Here is a 13148-nt window from a genome sequence, read left to right on the forward strand (position 1 = left end):
GCTTCGCACGCGTCGAAAAGACGCGCCCCCGAAAACTTCCATTTACAGTACCGATCTGTACCCCACACTTTTTACCGTTCCCGGCCACTGTATCTAGGGACTTCATTGTGCGGCATTCTGAACATGGCTATGCTCTCTGACCGTCATTGTGGTTTCTCAACTGTTTGGCATGGGTTACACGTCGCGTGCCAGCGCCGATGAGCAGGTACAGTCTCATGCCATTCAGCAAAGGCCGCCCAGACCGGGCTTCCTGGTCAACCAAAGGAATTCAAGCACAACAAAATAGGCACCCTCGATCTACGAGGACACTCACCGCTGGGTTCTGCTTCACTGTCTTCTCGAATGTCAGGCACTGCACGCATGTTCGCCTGACTATAGCAACCCAAGGGTGGAGTACTATGAAGACAAGACCTCACGATAGGGTAGCTGACATGCGAGCTGTGATAGTCATCGATGTCTGGGTCTGTTTGTTGGCTCATACTGACATCGCTGGAAGTCCAGAAGTCTAGAGGATCTGACTTCACGATCCACGGCGAATGCTCTCTTGTCGCCAAGACCAGCGGTAAGTTCCTCGACGCCGAACTTGGTGCAGCCAAAGAACTCAGTATAGGCCTCAGACCATGGCTATGCGCTATTGGCCTATGCCGTTCCAGAACATGATGCGCATGGACAGAAAGTTTCTCTCCGCAAAACGAATCCGTGTTTCAACACTCATCAGTTCACCATAGCCAGACTCACAAGCTAGGGAAGGCATTGCTGTTCGATTGCTGATCCCTGAACAGTTGCCTTTCTACTGTAGTTTCGCGCTACTAGACCTCTCGAATACTGACGATAAGCAAATCTAAGTTGCATAAGTCTGTCCAGGGACTGCTTAGGCGTGCCTGCGAGAGCCAGGTTCTCGACAAGTACTTTGACATCTTGCCAACATTGCGAAATGCATGTCTCATGGCAAAATGCAGAGATCAAATTTCCCGATCCTAGGGACCACGAGACGTTATCACTGCTCAGCCGCACTCGCCGAAAAGTGTCCTTTCGCGAACATGGCCATGATCAACTCCACATGGTTGACAGCAGGAATATTGACGGCGCCACGGATGAGGCTTTCCATCGCCAGTTTGGCCGGGTTCCTGACGAAGGTGATGCCGAGTGGCTGATGTCTCACAAACTGGAGCTCGCCTGCAGGTGGCTGATCCCAAAGCGCTCGCTTGGCGTAAATAGCGTGGTTGATCTTGGATAAAACATCCATCTTAAAGTTCCAGAACACCATCATTTCAAAATACTGGCTTGATAGCAACACGAAATGGCGGCATGGATGATGCGCTGCTGCATCCGCGCCGACAGCTCGTGCCGCGGTCTCGTGCATAACGATCTGCGCGTTTTAGCTTGGTCGCCAGATTGAGCAGATCTGTCTCACCACAACAATCAGCAACAGTCTCAATCTAGAATCTACACGTGGGTCGTCGTCTTACATCTTACTGTTATCGGCTTGGCTGGCAAGGGCATAACATGCTTGCAAGCTGCCTGTGAGCCGTCGCTTAGGTGCAGTACTAATAACAACACGGACTCAATGCGATAGCTTATCCTTCACCGACATGAAACCGTGGATATCAAGGACACTTTTGCTGCTCCATCTCTGGTAGGAAGCATGTAACTTCGTGTCACGACACACGAGCTGCACAACAAGCTCACTATAGAAACGACAGCTCGCAATGCCACCGCACATGTTCGACTGTCTTCCACTGATCGATACGTTGTTGGCTATAGACCTAGACTTCCCTCCTCGCGACTCATTACATTCACACCCGTCGACAGCGACTATGGACACAATGTCCTCATCACGTCCGTACACTTCTTCAAATGACTCCATACGTACAACTGAGACTCGGTCCACAGACTCTGCACCCTCGATTCGAGCTCCTTCACTCTACTCCGGCGGTCCAAGACGTGGGCCGGTGAAGAGGGTCTCATTCTCTACGTTAGTCGATGCACGAGACGCAGAGGCGCTCGATCTGGCCGATGACGATGTGGACGATGAAGACCTAGGAGCAGACCTTTCTGCTGCAACAAGGGCAGAGCGTGCCATATACAAGCATACACTTCGCTGTAAGGGCATGGCAGCAGCCATAAGGTGGTGGGAGTGGAAGCAGAAAGAGAAGAGGAAGATGAAGAAGAGGAGCTGCATGAGTCTGGTGTGAGCGGTCGACGACGACTTCAGCAACACGGACTTGCTCGCAGGTCATCTGAACTGCAAGCATAACCTGCTATCGGACATGCCTCACACTCGCCCCATCAACTAGCAATAGATGCTATCTTGGCATAGCAAGAGTTCCACGGCGCGTCTGGCTTGGCTTGGGGAAAAGAAGAAAGACGAAGAGAGTCAACGTCGACACGCCAACTTATACCTCTTCCACAAAGTGAAGACCAGGCGCAGACACGGGACACTGACTCGGCCACAAGCTATTCACTGTATGTCGAATCACGCGGCACCAGGGTGCTTCCTGGTGTATTCACTCGCGACGAGTCGGTTGGCAATAGCGCGTCGAAGGCAGCTGAGACAGTTTCCAGATTCGGTCTTCTCTAACAACGGCCGGACTTGGCGAAAAGTGTTCGTGCGGCACTCATGGTGCATGTCAAGCATAGTGACCACTGCGAAACCCGCTTGGTCAATCAACACATGTTGCGGCTCAGCCACACCATTTCGTTCGGATCATGAGGACGGCGAGAAGTCTGAGGCGATCCACTACGCTTGTGAGGCCTTGCTGTACTTCTACCATGTCATCGTATCCTCATCACAAGAAGCGGGTCAGCACACCTCGCGCCTGTGCGTCTGGCCCACCAGGCTTGCGGGACGCATACGCCTCAGAATCTGCGAAAGAAATCTACGTCAAGTCCATTGACTGGCGCAGCGACATCACACACGTGTCCTAGCGGTTACGAAGAAAATTCCGCCACGGCAGGTGGGTCAGTCGGTCCAATTACTGCTCTGCGGTCTGAATTTGGTCGCCACGGTTGGTGCAGGACAATCGGACGTATCGCGAGAGACAGGCGCCAATCATATCGAGTCAAGCTATACATCGACCGAGAGACATATCGCTGGCCTTCCGCTCTTTTTTCAAGAGCTGCTGATCAGGCCATATTGGAACTGGACGACGGTCAGAAACTGAGTCGATACTGATGAATATGTAGAAATATCATACATATGGGAGTGTTGAAGACCTCCGCATCCCCCACACTTTCCCCATGCCGTCATGTCCATCGTGAGGGGTTGAGGCAGACAACATCGATCATCCTCATCTGTGTACACACTGGAATTCTAGAATCAGAAAATCGCTGACTCGGTATCGCTGGCAGACCATACTGACATCTGACACAAATGGCATACAAAGGTCGACTAGCTGTCATCGCGGGCGGCTTAGGCGGACTTGGCTCAGAAACCGCCAAACTTTTGCACGCAGAAGGCGCAGCACTTGCTCTTCTATACGCTCCATTTGAGGCCGACCGCCGAGACAAACTCCTCGAGGGCGCCTTCGGCAACCCAGCACCCGACAACGTAAAGACCTACGAAGCAGACATCACGGACGAGGACCTTGTAGCCAAGGCCTTTGCAGCTATCAGCACTGACCTCTCCTCGCAAGGCTCGCCCGTTTTCCCTTCAATACTCATCAACGCAGCAGGCTACGTCTCTGTCCAGCCTCTGACCGAGACCTCTGCGGCGGAAGCAGCCAAGAACATCTTGCCCAACCTCCTTGGTCCCTTCATCGTCAGCAACGCCTTCTACAACCTGTACACCAAGACTAAAAGCACCGGCACTAAACCACCTGGCCGCATCGTGTCCATCTCCAGCCAAGCCGCACATGTAGCCCTACCTAGCCACGGCGCATACTGCGCTTCGAAAGCTGGACTGCTCGGCCTCGTTCGGTCGCAAGCGCTGGAGTGGGGTCCAGAGGGCATCACGAGCAACAGCGTAAGTCCAACTGTGGCGATGACAGAGCTAGGGAGGAAGGCGTGGGCCGACCCAGAGAAGCGGGATGATATGCTGCGGCAGATCCCGACAGGGAGGTTCGCTGAGCCGGATGAGATTGCCAGAGCGATGGAGTGGTTGTGTAGGGATGGGAACGGGATGCTCAACGGGACGGATATTAGGATAGATGGAGGTATGTTGTGGTCCTTCCTGCTAACTTATGGCACTTGTCGTGCAATTGGATGCTTCGTGCATACCGCCGCCTGCGATCGTGAAGGCGGTTTCCCTTCCGCAAAGTGTACTGACTTGCACTTATTTGACAGGCTTTACTATACGATAACGTACAATTCCCGAGCAATACAGCAGTCCATCTTCTCCTTGGCTCTCTGAAGACCTCACTGGATGCCCCTTGTCCAAGGTCGCTCGCGCCAATATGTGCTCTGACAGCCTTTCCCCTGCCAGCTCAAAATACTGTGGTCGCTTATGGCGCAGACACCAACCCAGGATACTGTAGCCTGGTGACCGTGAGTTGGACATCCTTCATAAGCAGTCTTGTCGATGTCACGTGGTTCTCAGCCTGATCGAGTGCTTGTACAAAGTTCTCATCGGGGTGTCCTAAATAAGGTATTCAACAAGGTACTCATCAGTTGTTCACAGCCTTTGCCACATCATAACTGAGAAATTGATGCCTTCTCCGCCTACAAGGAAGAGTCAAAGACCGAGAATACCCCTCACCAGCGTATCAGACATGGACTCGGACCATCTATCAACTGGGCACGTAATGTCACCGCTAGCTCGAAGAGAAGACGTATGTCGCCTGGAACCTTTTTTAGCAGACCAAAAGCTAACGGCACAACAGGCAGTAACAGAGAGCTCGCCATCAACAAACTCCACAACGATGTCTTCGAAGTTCTCCTAGTATATCTAGAAACAGATCCAGTCGACATTATGTCTCTTGCTCTCACCTCCAAGAACCATAATGAAAGAGTGAAAAGCAGCAAGCGAATCACACGCTTAGCAGAGCTCCAAACATCGAGGGCTGACCATCGACGAATCGTCAAGCGCTTATCATATCCAAATGATATGATACATTGCACGTTACGCGAAAGTATTGTCCCTATCACGTCCTTACCAGAGACACATACGCACCCGACCAGAGCTTTTTGCAGATGCGCTGCTACTCTGGCCGAAAGGCAAATGGCACTAGCCACCCATCATCAACTATATCAGATATCCAATGTCCAGCGCCAGCTAGTTCATGCTCGACAAGCCCGAGCACTCCAAGAGGGATATCCTTCTTATGGTGGAAGAAAGCCAATTGTGCCTCGACTCAAAGACTTTTCCTTCGGGACTACTGACGTTGAAATAGAGCGCGTAATGATCGAGCGCGATCTTCTTACCAAGCTGGAGACATCTTATCCTAGGACACCACAACTACAAACGCAGATCAAGAAGGCACAGCACAGACTCAAGGCTCGTCAGGATGACCTATGGGAGGATACGTGCCTTGCCCACCCCCACCTAGGCATGTGATTACATCGACTCGCAATAGGCTAGCAGACTCAGCAGACATGAGTGAGAGGCACTGTCGCGTGACGCCCGGGCGAAGACAGAGGCCCGCCCATCAGCCTCCTATACGCCAGCGTTGCGGCCGGGACGCAGCACACGAGTTCAAAGTCTGTCCCAGCCCAGGCCACGGTCCGTCATATATCAACAGATATAACCACAAGCTCTCTGATGCAGCGTACACAGACCGACTGGCTACCCAACGAATCCATTCACAACTCTTCTGCCAAGTCCAAATACCACAATTCGCGAGACCATTTCCATCTGCGAACGTTCACTTCCAATATCCGCCAGCATGCCACACCCATACTATGACTATGCCACCATCCCACCCTGTGGCCGCATCACGATCAACCCAGGAGACAGTCCGCGTCCTACCACGGGCATTGCCGTGTTCGCCCTCAATCCCAGCACCCCAGCGGCACAGCCAGCATCCGCGCCTCCTACTGTCCCTGCTACGACGACAAGCACAACGAGAACGATCACTTGCACTGTGCAGCCAGCGGGCCCACCTCAGCCTGCCCAAGGAATGGCGGTGGTCAGACTTCAGCCTGTGCTGACATCGACTAGCCCGCCGGCCACCGCAGCGGCCGGCATGGCGGTGGCATGGACTACGGCGAGTGGAGTTGTTGTGAGGAGTGTTGGTGCTTGGGTGAGGAGATAGGAGGCTTCTTCTCCAACGCTGCTTAAGAAGCGCGAGAGCATTTACATGGTGGAATTGTGGTGAGACAGAGGATGGTCAGGAAGGCAGAAATGTCATTGTTCGACTGGATCAGAAATAGATGAAATTGCCTAGGGTATCTGGCTGACTTGCTGCCTATATGGACGAGATGAAAACTCCTTGGAAATGAGACAGATTCGACAGACAGGCTAACGCAAGTATCCCAATAGACAAAACTCCTCATTTTCCTGGCACGTGTTTCCAAATGTGGATTTGCTAGAGCGAGCGTGCGATATGTGCGAGAGCGAGAGCTAGATACAAGATTTGGTAGGCGGGAGGATCTCCCATGATGAGCCCAGAACGCCGATTGAATGACTGTGTGTATCTTCGTGTGATTGCATCGAGTTGTGTGCAAAGGAACAGTGTGTAATCTGTGGCCTAACCAGACTGCTCTGAGTGAGACTGGTCTAACGCAGTGATGATGTGCGAACACCGTCCGTAGAACACTGGGACTGGCCTTGACGATCGGTCCGGCTTCGCCATTCAGTTGCCATCGGCCAGAAGAGGCTCACGCTCGCGATCTTCACTGACCACCGCGCCCTCTCCTCTGGCGCTCTTGTCAGTGCCGAAGGCGCCGGGCGCGGCGATCACGGCGGAGCGAGGAGCAGAACGCCAAAGATGACAAACGCAAAGATCCACTGGAAGGCGATGATCTTGGTTGCAAACTGGGCGAGTGCCAGGGCTAGGAGATATCAGTATCGAGAAAGCTTGAAGAGTGTTTCCCAGGCAGCTTACATAGTGAGAGAATAGCCAGGGCAACACCCATTGTCCAGTCTTTGAAGGTGACTAGGAAGAATCCGCCAATGACCAGGATGCCCCAGATCGCGATGTTGGCAAGGATCCGAGCTGGGAGGTCTCGGGCATGGACCGCCGCTGCACCATCCCAGAGGATGGCCACGTAGTTCCAGGCATATGGGAATGAGACCACAGGCGCGTGGATCCAGAGGGGAGTCTTTGGGTTGCGGAAGTAGAGGAAGGTGAGGTTGAAAAGGTTGGCAATGAGGATCACTTCGCCAGGCCAGAAGTGGTTTCGGACCCAGCACATGATGAAACCAAACTGGAAGAGGTTGTTCAGGATATAGTGGCTGCCAACGTTCGCACTGCTGTTGACATACTCAGTGTCCGAGCTCCAGAGGAAGCGAATGTAGTTGAGCTGGAAGATGAGGGTAACGACCCAGTAGATGGACGTTACGATGGCATTGAGCGAGAAGGGTGTGTTCCAGACATGGTTCTGTCCCCAGATCGTTCGTCCCGGGCTGTGGCCATGATGGCGTTCGGGCCTGGCGAATGTGTAGTATGCACCGGTTATGACCAGTAACAGCCATGAGAAGATGGTCAGGATCTTGTAAGCCCAGAGGTTTGTGGCGGAAAATTCTGAGCGTTTGGCGAACGGGTTGTCTGCCCACTGTTAGCAGCTGCTTCGGCTGGCAGAGATGGTTGTCAATGGGAGGAAAGCACGAACAGTCCTTGATCGCCATGGTGGCTTTGAGCTGTAGCTCTCTTACGGAGGTACAGTTCCAAGTATATCAAAGCCTGGTGTCAGACTAGGCACCCGGTAAAATGCTCTTCTCGCTTTCTTCACTCCTGCAGAGGGTCAAACGGGACGCTTGGTCGATCGGTGGTCTTGCTTTCCAAGAGGCAGTGAGATCGTCGAAGGCAAGAAGAGGGGTTTACGATAAAAAATTTGTCTAGTTCGTACTACGTCTTTCGCTTCATACTGAGGGGGGTTGCGTGTGATCAATGTTGGAGACGCTGGCCACATTATTTGAGCCTGGTCGCCTGCACGCCGAGGCGTCCTTGTTTGGCCAGTGCGTCACGGGCCAAGCGTATGGGTGAGCACAGACCAATCAACCCCACGCTTCAGACGAAACCTGCTTTTGTTTCGACCCCAGCTTGGGCTTAGTCCAGGCACCAGTTGGGTTCGGTGAGTCGGGTCTTAGGCAGAGCCGTGGAAAACTGAGCTCAGCGACTGTGGCGGAGCGGAAAAGAATGCCGTTGAGATTCAAAGCAATGTCTAAGAGTCAATCAAAAATCATTTACTGTTCCGTTTCCTGGTCTAGGTAATGTTCCACTGGCAATGGCGACGGCATCGGCTTACTTCCCGCCAGCCATTCTGAAGTTGTGGGCGGAAAGTCCTGGACACCTCCAGCATTCGAGGCTGGAGCAATCGACTCAGAGTCCACCAAAAGCTCCTTAACCTCGCTGAGTTTGGCTCGTAGTGTAGCAAAATCTGGCAATTTGACTGCACTGCCGTCTTCTATCACCACCAAGCCATAGCGATTCGCCTCTTGTGTGAATTCGTACACGAAGCCACCAGACACAACAGCCCTCATCTCGTCACCGTACAGCTGTATTGTCTCATCGAATGAACGCGGCTCAATCGAGTTGTTCCCGTACTCGCTGACCACAACGGGCACACCGATCGCTTTCAGCTTTCCAAGCAGAGCTCTCCATTTCTGTCTCCCGTCTTCGGCCGTGGACGGCCAGCACTGATAGTTGGTGAAAGCATAGAAGTCCACTTGTTGTTGCTTGCTGCCTGCCGTGTAGAATGCCGGGCTTGGCGATTCGATTGCTGCCCACTCTGCATCCGCTACACCTACAGGGACAACCCTGCCCCCCATGCGATCAGCAACTACCCTCATGTAGCACTTCACGTCCCTGACCACGGCCATAACCACCTCTGCTGCCACAGTACTTCGAACGTTGTTCACAACGTGATCAGCGGCTACAAAGCCAGCAACATTCGAATAGCCTCGAAAGGCATTGACGACGCTGTAAGAACGTTTCAGTAGATCATGATTGTAGCTTTCTCGGGGCGCCATCCGGTTGATACACTGCAATGGGGTCCATAGCCCGATGAAGACATAAATACCCTTCTCGGCGAGTAGAGCCATGCATCGAGCGTGTGAGACTTCTGGAGCAACCAGATAGATCCATAGGCAATTGATGCTCAGCTCCTCAAAGAGTGCCACATCCCGAGCGAATGCTTCATAACGGTCGTCGTTGAGTGCGTCGCGTTTTGCGAAGCGGAATTTTGGAGTGGAGTCGACGTGATCAGATGTCTCGGGCTGGACAGCTGCTCTTCTGCGACTGGGGATCTGGTAGACCACGCCGCGAAAGATGAAGATTTTCCCATCATCGAGCAAAAAGCGATTCTGTGAAATGGATAGGGGTGAAACTCGTGGCCGGTTGTTACCTGCTGGTATTTCTGGCGAATTCATTTGGTCGGTTGCCTCAAGAACAGAGGTCGTGCCTCGGGAACGAGCAGAGATCGTTGACTATTTTTATGGAACACCGGCCGCCTGTGAAGGCAAGGTGGTTGCCTAGCTTTCGTCCAATCGGGTAAGGAAGGCAACGTCAGCCTCGCCCAGATACAATTGGGTATCAGGATGCTGCATATTGTGTCAGTAAGGGCCGTAGCTACGTGAGTCAGTCACTTGTACGAATTTGCATCACCCGAGTTGTCGGGCATATCCGTTCATGGACATGGCCGATCTTTGGAGAAAGGCAAACATCACCCTTCTGTAGCGAAGATGCCACTCTCCTGCGACTTGCGGTTCCACCAACAGTGATCAAACTCTCGAAATGTTTCCAGGGGTAGCAGTCGTGACTGGCGCAGCGGGCACGGGGATGGGACAGGCGATCGCTAAAGCTTTTGCTGGTGAGGGTTGCAACCGAATCGCAATAACTGACATCAATGCTTCCCTGCTGGATAAGACAGCTGCCGAGATCAAGGAGAAGTATGCTGGTGTTCAAGTACTGGCGCATGCTGGAGACATCTCCGACCACGAATTTGTTGACGGCTTTTTCACGTTAGTCGTTGAGAAGTTTGGACGCATAGACTACGCAGTCAATTGTGCTGGAATAATGGGCAATAACCAAAGCTCGACTGACACATCTCTGGACGACTTCGACAAAATCACTAACGTGAATTATCGGGGCTGCTGGCTCTCCTCGAGAGCTGAGTTAAAGCAGATGGTGCAGCAAGAACCGCTGGAAAGCCATGATGGGCGGCCAGGCGAACGAGGTTCTATAGTCAATATCGCAAGCCAGCTGGGTATCGTTGGACGCCCAAGAGCTCGTGAGTACTGTTTTGTGTTGGTTTGAAGAACGACTGACCACGTGTAGCGGCATACTGTGCCAGTAAATCCGCAGTAATAGGCATGACGCGGTGCGATGCCATTGACTACTCCGAGCATGGCATCCGAGTCAACGCAATCTGTCCAGGCATCATTGCAACACCAATGACAACTGGTAGTGAGGAAAGAGTAAAATTATTGAAGCCCGCTATCGACATAGCTCCGATGAAAAGGATGGGCACTGTTCAGGAGATTGCTGACTGTGCGCTGTTCTTGTGCTCCACGAAAGCCTCTTTTGTCCAGGGGCATGCCATGGTAGTTGATGGTGGATATGTCATCAATTGAGCTCAATGATGATACGTGTTCGTAGAGAAGTAGGAACATCAGAGGCAGGAGAAGGAGCAGAACTTGAAGACAAGGATGCTCTTGCCCAATCAAGGTTTCTTGGCGCCCAGACTGAAAGGCGTGACCGATACCGGTTGACTCACTTCAATGTCAATGTCTACCTACTAGATACTTCACCTAGTCAATAAATACTCCAGGGCGGGCTCTGCACCCTTCACTTCGATGTTTGCATCTGTCACCTTTTGCTTCAAGTGAACATGTTATATTTGTACCCATGGTCCTCCGTAGTTGAGATCTCTCACGTTCATTCGAGATGAAGCTCAAACATCACTTGACTATTGTCATAAAAATTGGTACAGAATCCAGCAAAAGGCAGACCTTAGCCATGACAAAAGGCGACGAACTAACCGTGGTACTAGGCTCCTCGTCGATCGTTGACGAACGCACACATGAGCCAATATTGTCGATACTGTCAATTATTGTGGAGACTGCCATAAGATTACGCAGAGATGGCCATAAGGTTGTCATCGTCTCGTCTGGGGCTATTGCTGTTGGCTTGAAGCGGATGACGATCCCGAAAAGGCCGAAACATCTGGCTCAAGTTCAGGTCAGTACGCTTGGGACTGGATCCGCCGTTCAGACCGACCAGAATGTCGTTTCTTGCTGACACGAGGGACCAGGCTTTGGCAGCAATTGGACAATCTCGCTGATGTCGATATGGGATTCACTGTTCGGACATATGGATCAGCCAGTCGCACAAGTCCTCCTCACACGCAACGACATCGCCGACCGGACACAGTACCTCAATGCGCAGAACACACTGGCCGAATGTCTGTCATTTGGTGTGATACCCATCGTCAACGAAAACGATACCATCTCTGTCTCTGAAATCAAATTCGGTGACAACGATACTTTGTCCGCTATTACGGCCGCTATGGTCAACGCGGACTATCTCTTCCTCATGACAGACGTCGACTGCCTCTACGACAAGAACCCACGGGCGTTCCCGGACGCACAGCCGATAACTGTCGTTGAGGACATCGACCGTCTGCAAGCCGATGTGTCCTCGAAAGGCTCGGCTCTTGGCACCGGAGGAATGGCGACTAAGATCACTGCTGCTCGGCTGGCGACAGCTGCAGGCACGTCCACCATAATCACGAACTCATCGAAGCCCGGTAACATTTCAAACATAATCCACTACCTCCATCCTGACACGTCGTCAGCGAACGGCATATCGTCTCCTGCTCCGAATGTCCCACCCTTGCATACCCGCTTCCTCCCATCTGCTACGCCGATTCGCAGCCGTGCCTTTTGGATTCTACACGGTCTACACCCGCACGGCTCGATCTATATTGATCGAGGCGCCGCTGCCGCACTCTCCACCCACGCAGGACTCCTCCCTGTAGGCATCGTCGCTGTGACGGGGACTTTTGCGCAACAGGAAGCCGTCAGACTCATCGTCGTCGACCGCACAAAGATGGGGTCACTTTCACCTCGTGCAGATACCACCCTCGAGGGCTCAATATCCACCTTCAGTCAACCAGCCATGGAGTTCATCGACTACGATAACGGCGAAGAGATTGGACGGGCTGTTGTCAACTACTCAAGCACAGAAGTAGCGCGCATTCGTGGCCTGAGAAGCAAAGATATTGCAAGCGTGCTTGGATACGCTGACAGCGAATACGTGGCATTCAGAGAAAACGTAAGTCTACGAGAGCACGCGAATGCAGGCAGCAGAGCCAGCCGACCCGAAACACCAGCCCCACAGACTCCCACAAAGGCCGCCTCAAGGACACCAGACGCCAGCATATCCGATCTGAGAGACCTGCACATCAGCAAAGAAGAAGAGGGCAGTAGGACGCCGAATGCAGGCCACATCACTCCAGCTGCGGAAACGCCTGCCGCTTCCGAAGTGTAGGGTCAGCGCCCTCCCAGCCGTCAAAATTCGTACGATCTACATTTCTAGCCTCGAATCGACAGCTCCGCCAGGCGGCCTCTGCATTGGAAGTTGTAGATTTCAATATGCCGCTCACGCTCCCATAGTGGTTTACATGGCATCCAAGGCGAAGGAAGGTGCAAAGGTAAAGGCGGGTCTGAAATAGGCAGGTGTAAGTGAGCATTTCCAGGGATCGAACATATGAACATACAATGGAACAAGTCTCAACGAGGCCTTGACTCATCACATCCACGACGGCACACCGTCATCGCTGCCGGTGCCTCCCTGGCGAGCTGTGACTGTAGGTACTGGCCGTTTTCTTCAAGTCTACCACCTTTCTGTACTCGAGCCATAAATGCTGCTCATCATGGATTTCTCGGCCAGGGAGGCCGCTGAGGATCTGACACTATCACATTAATCGAGTCGGTGGGATTGATGGAGCCTCACTTTTGCATCAGTGTGAAAGATTGCTACCTCAAGAACTTTATGGCTAGGGAGGGCACTGTAGGAAGTACGCCCAGTTTGTGGTCAGTGACTGCC

General features: G+C 52.6%; 7 protein-coding genes across 7 annotated transcripts; 4 read left to right on the forward strand and 3 right to left on the reverse strand.

Moving 5' to 3' along the window:
- Window positions 1-997: 997 nt before the first annotated feature.
- Window positions 998-1363, reverse strand: AB675_3963 (uncharacterized protein; the record flags this gene model as incomplete). The annotated part of the gene is made up of 1 exon (XM_018144062.1): window positions 998-1363. One exon carries the CDS (start codon window positions 1361-1363, stop codon window positions 998-1000), a length of 366 nt encoding a protein of 121 aa, XP_017997510.1.
- Window positions 1364-1709: 346 nt separating this feature from the next.
- Window positions 1710-2195, forward strand: AB675_3964 (uncharacterized protein; the record flags this gene model as incomplete). The annotated part of the gene is made up of 1 exon (XM_018144063.1): window positions 1710-2195. The coding sequence occupies one exon, from the start codon at window positions 1710-1712 to the stop codon at window positions 2193-2195; it is 486 nt and encodes a 161-aa protein (XP_017997615.1).
- Window positions 2196-3373: 1178 nt separating this feature from the next.
- On the forward strand, window positions 3374-5494 carry AB675_3965 (L-xylulose; the record flags this gene model as incomplete). Its single annotated transcript, XM_018144064.1, has 2 exons — window positions 3374-4154; window positions 5331-5494. 2 exons carry the CDS (start codon window positions 3374-3376, stop codon window positions 5492-5494), a joined length of 945 nt encoding a protein of 314 aa, XP_017997579.1.
- A 328-nt stretch (window positions 5495-5822) lies between these two features.
- On the forward strand, window positions 5823-6191 carry AB675_3966 (uncharacterized protein; the record flags this gene model as incomplete). Its single annotated transcript, XM_018144065.1, has 1 exon — window positions 5823-6191. The coding sequence occupies one exon, from the start codon at window positions 5823-5825 to the stop codon at window positions 6189-6191; it is 369 nt and encodes a 122-aa protein (XP_017997551.1).
- A 644-nt stretch (window positions 6192-6835) lies between these two features.
- On the reverse strand, window positions 6836-7726 carry AB675_3967 (uncharacterized protein; the record flags this gene model as incomplete). Its single annotated transcript, XM_018144066.1, has 3 exons — window positions 6836-6930; window positions 6984-7646; window positions 7711-7726. 3 exons carry the CDS (start codon window positions 7724-7726, stop codon window positions 6836-6838), a joined length of 774 nt encoding a protein of 257 aa, XP_017997517.1.
- A 558-nt stretch (window positions 7727-8284) lies between these two features.
- On the reverse strand, window positions 8285-9469 carry AB675_3968 (pH-responsive protein 1; the record flags this gene model as incomplete). Its single annotated transcript, XM_018144067.1, has 1 exon — window positions 8285-9469. One exon carries the CDS (start codon window positions 9467-9469, stop codon window positions 8285-8287), a length of 1185 nt encoding a protein of 394 aa, XP_017997616.1.
- Window positions 9470-9833: 364 nt separating this feature from the next.
- AB675_3969 (putative glutamate 5-kinase) lies at window positions 9834-12590 on the forward strand (the record flags this gene model as incomplete). The annotated part of the gene is made up of 4 exons (XM_018144068.1): window positions 9834-10329; window positions 10377-10502; window positions 11092-11283; window positions 11353-12590. The coding sequence occupies 4 exons, from the start codon at window positions 9834-9836 to the stop codon at window positions 12588-12590; spliced, it is 2052 nt and encodes a 683-aa protein (XP_017997502.1).
- Between the last annotated feature and the right edge of the window lie 558 nt (window positions 12591-13148).

This window comes from Cyphellophora attinorum, assembly GCF_001299255.1.
Source record: "Cyphellophora attinorum strain CBS 131958 chromosome Unknown Contig23, whole genome shotgun sequence".
NCBI lineage: Eukaryota > Fungi > Ascomycota > Eurotiomycetes > Chaetothyriales > Cyphellophoraceae > Cyphellophora > Cyphellophora attinorum.